General features: G+C 43.3%; 1 protein-coding gene across 1 annotated transcript; it reads left to right on the forward strand.

Annotated features, from left to right (window-relative positions):
* Positions 1-275: 275 nt before the first annotated feature.
* RHO (rhodopsin) lies at positions 276-7,568 on the forward strand. The gene is made up of 5 exons (XM_035106546.2): positions 276-914; positions 3,599-3,767; positions 4,388-4,553; positions 5,895-6,134; positions 7,163-7,568. Exons 1-5 carry the CDS (start codon positions 554-556, stop codon positions 7,283-7,285), a joined length of 1,059 nt encoding a protein of 352 aa, XP_034962437.1. The 5' UTR covers positions 276-553; the 3' UTR covers positions 7,286-7,568.
* The last annotated feature ends 272 nt before the right edge of the window (positions 7,569-7,840 follow it).

Here is a 7,840-nt window from a genome sequence, read left to right on the forward strand (position 1 = left end):
GCTGTATAACTGAGATTACATTCAGAAGCAGAAAAAGTCTTCCTAGGCTAGCTACACAGATACGATCAGCAAAGGCATGCAGCTATGTCCCTGGAACTTCCTTCCAAAGGAAACCTGGTTTTCCAGAAACGATACTTCTCCAGCTGAAGTAAAAGGCAGAGAGCAGCCTCTTGAAGCCAAGCAGGTAACTGGTTATTTCCTTTATCCTATTTGACATCTTTGTGTTATATCTAAGAACTCTGTCAAACACACACACACACACACACACACACACACACACCTGTTCTTCCAGCAGCTTTGTAACACAAGGACTACCTGAGCGTCACCCCAGCAGAGAATTATCAGTTCCAATCTTAGCGTGGATTATTATGATTAATGTTGACCCAAGTCTAAATTGTGCTGACATCAATAACGCAGGGCTTACCTGTGGTGGTGTTTTATAAAAGGAACAGTGCTAGCTTAGCTTGGAACAGTCCAGCAAAGGAGGAGATTTATAGAGAAATACAGAGATCTATACTTGTTGAAGAAGGCAAATACCTACAGAGCTGCCACCATGAATGGAACAGAAGGTGAAAATTTTTATGTCCCCATGTCCAACAAGACTGGTGTTGTTCGGAATCCATATGTGTATCCTCAGTACTATTTGGCAGAACCATGGAAGTTCTCTGCGTTGGCAGCCTACATGTTTCTTCTGATTCTTCTGGGATTCCCAATCAACTTCCTGACTCTCTTTGTCACAGTCCAGCACAAGAAACTCAGAACTCCTCTGAACTACATCCTTTTAAATTTGGCCATAGCCAATCTCTTCATGGTCTTAATAGGCTTCACCACTACCATGTACACATCTATGAATGGATATTTCATTTTTGGAACGGTAGGGTGCAACATTGAAGGCTTCTTTGCTACAATGGGCGGTAGGTCTGTTTTAAGTTTTCCTTCAAGTATCGTGCCACAATGAATTCACTGTAGACATAAGTTCCTATTTAAGATCTTACAGAAGTGTATAGGTGGAAGAGACCCCTGGTCATCTAGTCCAACCCCTGCAATGCAGAAATCTCAGCTAGATTATAACATGACTTCATTCTTCATTCTTCAACAGAATTCCAAAAGCTAGTACTATTCAGAAATTCTACATAGCCTTCTTGTGTTGCATACCTGAGCTAAGTTAACCATGCTGGAATAATGTTAATAGAATGGATGGGAAACCAAGCTTCTGATCATGCTGGCAAATGGTTAAAACTAGGTTCAACTTCAAAAGTGCAATGTGATACAGGTGAAACTCAGTAAATTAGAATATCGTCGAAAAGTGCATTTATTTCAGTAATGCAACTTAAAAGGTGAAACCAATATATGAGATAGATGCCTTTATTTGTTGTAATTGTAATTGTTTGTCATTAGGCGGGTCAATTATAAATGGAATGTAATTAATGAAAAGTAATAGCGATGTTTTTTTTTGTATTATTGTAACTATTTGTTTTATTACTGTGGAATTTCCAAAAGAAAGCATTTGTAAAAAGAAAAAGAAAAAATAATAAGTTGTATTACTGAAATAAATGCACTTTTCGATGATATTCTAATTTTCCGAGTTTCACCTGTATATGGTTCTGAGCACTATGCCTACTTCCCCTGTTTTATAAAGTTTGCAGTCTTGATTTTTCTCATGGTTTTGGTGGAAGACATGCCGAGAGCCTCCGGAGATGGTATCTTGTAAGATCTCACACCTTAGCTGAAATGGCAGGGCTTTAGCTAAGGCATCTTTTATTCCACGTGTAAATCAGGAACGGAATTAAGTTGTTAACAAAATGTAGACCAAAACCTCTTTCTGTGCTCAAGTCAGTTTCAATCATCATCTCTCGGTCATTTTGATTATGTGATGTTATCTTTTATTTTATTTCTACTTGGTTTTCCACTTGACATAGAGTCCTTAGGGTAGAGAAGACCTAAATTTGAAATAAAATAAACCAGCAAAAAGCAAACAAACACGACCAAATTGGCTCAAGTCTCTTTAGGCGGTCTTTATCCATTATCAAGGAGGGCAAAAATGCAAGTTTTATTCCCTTCACTATTCACTTTCAAAGTGTCTTGCTGTGGGCAAGGTCCACCCAGTGCCGTTTCCCTACAAGCCCATTCATTTCATTGAGGTTTGTAAAAAAAGTGAAGCTTCAAATATGTGGCTATTCCCAGGTTATTGTTTGGCTACAGGCAGGCAGCAGAGAAAATAAACTTTTGATCAAGAATTATGTGACTCAGGTCCTTACCTCTCAAGCGTCCCTCACTGGGAGGTGTATCCTGCATTCAGCCTGCTCTCCAAGGGCTGAAAAATGCCAGGAGCAGAACGGTGGGATGCCACAGCATCCTTTAAGAAAGGATCAAAACAAATGTGGAATGGTGCTTAAGGCAGCAGAGCTGTGTTGGTTTTCGTCATGCTGGGTTTTTTTTCATGTAGCCTGTGTTTTGATCTGTTTTGTTGGGCTTTGAATCGTTACTACATATAATGGATTCAATAACTCTGTTGTGAGTCACCTTGGGCAGCTGTGTTGAAGCATGAGGCATGCTTGTTTTAAATAAAATATATTAGTAAATGAGTGAATAGAACAAACTCAGATTTGCCTACATCACATACAAAACAAGTGGTGGAAGTCTAATGTCACGAGAGAGGAAAGCAACATCTTCCTCAACACTTTCCTCCCTATATAATCTGGCCCCCGGTGCCCCCTTTTCCTCCCCTGGACTCTGCTGGAAAGTGTACCTGATTGAGAGAGAAGCACTTGAGGAAAGGAGCTATAGGGATGTAAGCTATGTGAGTGAAATATTGGATGAGACTCTTGAGAGTCCCATCATGGACTGCAAGAAGATCAAACCTATCCATTCTGAAGGAAATCAGCCCTGAGTGCTCACTGGAAGGACATATCGTGAAGCTGAGGCTCCAATACTTTGGCCACCTCATGAGAAGAGAAGACTCCCTGGAAAAGACCCTGATGTTGGGAAAGATGGAGGGCACAAGGAGAAGGGGACGACAGAGGACGAGATGGTTGGACAGTGTTCTCGAAGCTACAAACATGAGTTTGACCAAACTGCGGGAGGCAGTGGAAGACAGGAGTGCCTGGCGTGCTATGGTCCATGGGGTCACAAAGAGTCGGATACGACTAAACGACTAAACAACAACAACAAGTATAAAAATGTTACAAATGAATTGATCAATGATAGGCATGAAGAGGGTTCAGCTCTCTCATCCTCTGAGCTTAAGTGCATGAATTTGCCACAGTCTTGTGTGAACCTGAAGAATGAGGGAACTAAAGAGGGATCTGATCAGACATGTAGTATGGTGCTGAGCAGACCATAGGACAGGGAGGTGGAACCCGATGCCCTCCAATCATTTTGCACAACAACTATCATGCCCAGCCTTTGGTCATGCTGACTGGAGTGGATGAGAATTGGAGTCCAATAATATATGAAGAATCACAAGAAAAAGAGGAACCTGTTGAGTTGCTTGAGGGGGTGGCTTTTCCATCTCTCCCTCTCCTTCTCATCTTCTCCCCCCCCCTCTCTCTCCCCCCCCCCCACCTTGTTGACAGATGCTTCTTATGTTCTCTTACAGGTGAGATAGGCCTGTGGTCTCTGGTTGTCCTGGCTGTTGAAAGATACGTGGTGGTCTGCAAGCCCATGAGCAATTTCCGTTTTAGTGGGACCCATGCCATCATAGGGGTGAGTTTCACTTGGATCATGGCCTTGGCATGTGCTGGTCCTCCTCTCCTTGGATGGTCAAGGTAGGTATGCATCAAATTCCTTGCAGTAATACAGACTGCTGTAAATTAGGGGGGGGGGTTTGAATAGGAGAGGGATAATGGGGCCCGAACAACTAGTTAGCATTCCTTAATGATCAGAGGTGAGGGGTGTTATTTGTTGGGGGAAATGACAGATAAATGGCCCACACTGACTGGAGATACTTCTGGAAGGTGAGAGCCATTTTGGCAAAGGCATACTTTGCCAAAGTCAAAACCAGCACTTTAATTGGACCCAGAAACTAATTGGCAGCCAATGCAGTAGGGGCAAAGACCATTGTAGTATGCTGAAACCATCTTCCTCCAGTGAGCATCCTGGCAACTGAAATTTGCACAAGTTGAAGTTTATTTATACTGTTAAAGCATTGAATGAATGAATGCTACAATTTAAAGCTATTGGAGTGTTAAGATGTTTACCCCAAAGCTATGCTCTGTTTACAAACCCAAAAATTACAAAATAAAAACCCACTGCGACTGTGTTCTCTTCTTCCAAATTAAACCAGACCTAGGTAGCTGCTATGGCTGGAGATTCTCAACACTTGTGGAAGTGGGGCACACACAATAGACTACAATCCCACCCACTAACTCTTTTGGTTTAACTGCAGGTATATCCCAGAAGGGATGCAGTGCTCGTGTGGAGTTGATTATTATACACCGAACCCGGAAGTTCACAATGAATCCTTTGTCATCTACATGTTTATGGTGCACTTTGTCACACCTTTGACTATCATATTCTTCTGCTACGGTCGCCTTGTCTGCACCGTAAAACAGGTGGGTGACCCTACAAAAAGATAAAACTCTTCTCCCTTCCCCAGCACAAACCTGTCAAGGCTGAAAACATTTCTCCTGACTTCATCATTCCCAGCCCAGTGCAAGGAGACTCCACAATGGAGGTGTCAGGATAATCCAAGTTTTTGACTTTGTACCTTTAGTTCACTTCTGAAACATAACCACAGCAATAATTGCGGAATGTTGCATATATAGTTTACTTAAAGGTAAAGGTCCAGTCACGGACGACTCTGGGATTGTGGCGCTCATCTCGGTCTATAGGCCGAGGGAGCCAGCATTTGTCCGCAGACAGCTTCCAGGTCATGTGGCCAGCATGACTAAGCTGCTTCTGGTGAACCAGAGCAGCGCATGGAAACGCCATTTACCTTCCCGCTGGAGTGGTACCTATTTATCTACTTGCCTTTGACATGCTTTTGAACTGCTGGGTTGGCAGGAGCTGGGACAGAGCAACGGGAGCTCACCCTGTTGTGGGGATTCAAACTGCCGACCTTCCAATCAGCAAGCCCTAGACTCAGTGGTTTAGACCACAGCGCCACCCGTGTCCTTTACTTAGCTACAGGTAGGTAGCCGTGTTGGTCTGACGTAGTCGAAACAAAAAATAAAAAAAATTCCTTCCAGTAGCACCTTAGAGACCAACTAAGTTTGTCATAGGTATGAGGTTTCATGTGCATGCACACTTCTTCAGATACACTGAAACAGAAGTCACCAGACCCTTATGTATAGTCAGAGGGTGTGTGGGGGTATTACTCAGAAGGGTGGTGGGAATGGGTGATTGGCTGATAGGAGTGGTAAACCTGTTGACGACTGTTAACTACTGCAATTGGTCTTGCAGGAAAAAGCAAGGGGTGAGATGGCTAAAGAAAGCTTTAGTTCTCCTTAAATGCTGTAAGCCCTTCTCAATGCTGCCCATGCACCTGGTTACAAAACAGAATATAAATAAATATTGGGGGCGGGGAATCAAACTGCGATTTTCAACAACTAAGAAACCCCATGCAGTTTTTTCACATCCCTGCTGCCTGCTCTTCCCTCCAATGCCGGCCTTAACAATTCAACATATTGTAATAGAGTTTTAGAATGTCCCTTGCTTCTGAAAAAGGATTGGGCACCAGCTTCACAACGAAGGGAACCAACTGTTATTCTTTGGGATGTAACAGAATGGAGGCCCAGAACCTTTTAACTACAGCAACTAAACAAGCCCACCCAGAGCTATATCACCCCCCCACTGCACTGGAATGCTGCTAGTTTCTGTTCCGGTGATTAGCTGCTCATTCCCAAATAGTCCTGTTGCCTAGTCTTGACCACCCTCTGTTGTCATGCTTTTAGGCAGCGGCTCAGCAGCAGGAGTCTGCCACTACCCAGAAAGCCGAGAAAGAAGTCACCCGCATGGTTGTCATCATGGTCATTTCCTTCCTTGTTTGCTGGGTGCCCTACGCCAGTGTTGCTTTCTACATCTTCACTCACCAAGGGTCAGACTTCGGCCCTGTGTTTATGACCATCCCAGCCTTCTTTGCCAAGAGCTCTGCTATCTACAACCCAGTGATTTACATCTTAATGAACAGACAGGTAACTTGGCAACGTTGCCCTGGCTTTCCAACAATATAACAATACTTGAAGAGTTTATGGCACTCTCCCTAAGTGCTTAAAGTGCTTCCTTATATACATTAGCTTAATAATTCGTGTGGCAAACCCTGCAAGGTAGGCCATTTTTATTACCCCCGTATTACAAATGTGAAGTGGAGGGACGCTGAGAGACGGTGGCTTCCCCTAAGTGATTGTGTTGCTGAGCTGAGATTTGAACCAGGCTCTTTAGCTCATGTGCTAAATTTATCTTTACTGCGTTTTGCTTCTTATTAATGTGCCCGAATATAATGCGTCTTGATGCAGGTGCTGATGGTTAATGTGAAAAAATCCCTAATCATCTGTTTTAAAATAGAACCGTGCTGCAAGGGACTGGAGAGGATGTTCTCACATTATCTCAAGGATGATACTTGCTCTCTGTTGGTTGCCAAAAAGCCTGTCCCCCTTCTCACCCATTTTTAAAAATTAAAACAGCAAGCTCCTAATGACTCTCACCATTTGTGAAGCATTTACGGCAACAGGACTAAGCCTAAGCATTTCTCAGACTATGAATTACAGTATTATCAATTACTTCCCTGGGAGCTGCGTTGTGCCAGGGAATCAACATATGGGTCCCAGGGGGTTTTCACTTGCTTTAAAATACAGTATAGCTTTCACTATGTGATTAGACAGAGAGGGGCAAGACAAAGCTTTTTTTTTTTAATGTAGGATTACAGTGACAGAAGAACAATGTAAGGTACAGTGAATTCAACTTTAGATGATTTGTGTAGCCATTGTCTAAATCAGGGTTTCCCAAACTTGGGTCTCTTTCTAGCTGTTTTTGGACTACAACTCCCATCATCCCTAGCTAGTGAGACCAGTGGCCAGGGGTGATGGGAATTGTAGTCCAAATACAGCTGGAGTTCCAAATTCAGGAAACACTGGTCTGAATGGCCTTTCCTGATGCCCAGATACGTCAGTGATGTATTGGCATAAGCTCCACATGCTGATTTTGTTTGTTTGTTTGTTTACAGTTCCGTAACTGTATGATCAGCACTCTCTGTTGTGGAAAGAATCCGTTGGCTGAGGAAGACACGTCTGCAGGCACTAAGACAGAGACTTCCACCGTCTCCACAAGCCAGGTTTCCCCTTCATAGATCTACCAAGGAAACCTCGGGCTTCAGACTGTTTCATTTGCATGACCACATTCTTTTCACCCCTGCCGTCTTTATCACTCTCCGCAGCATGCCACCTGCAACTCACCTGGCCGGGCAGAATGGAGTCTTCCATTTTCTGACAGCTGCTATCAGAGAAATGAGCCTGTATATATATTTGTGGCGCAAATCAACTCAGGCCCACGGCTGCGATGTCGCATGAGTTCATGGCCCTAATATGCCTGCCTCTATAACCATATATTCCCTGCAAATTGACTTACCTGCTTGGTGCAGCATTTGCACCCGATTTCCGTCTTCCGTCATATGGCCAGTGTACATAAGGTTGTCTGGGGCCAATTGGCTGTCCTGGTGGATGCATTGCCATGGTAAAATTTTCCATTTTCCTCCTAGATTCTTTTCTGAGATTTGTATAGAATGAACAGCTGAACATTCATGCGTAGCGAAGAGACCTGTTTTGTTTTCATCGTCGCTGTTGTTGCTCATTTCTTATTATGTAGAGAGACTTATCAAAGCTTAATTTACGGAAGCCTAATCAAA

This window comes from Zootoca vivipara, chromosome 2, assembly GCF_963506605.1.
Source record: "Zootoca vivipara chromosome 2, rZooViv1.1, whole genome shotgun sequence".
Lineage (NCBI taxonomy): Eukaryota > Metazoa > Chordata > Lepidosauria > Squamata > Lacertidae > Zootoca > Zootoca vivipara.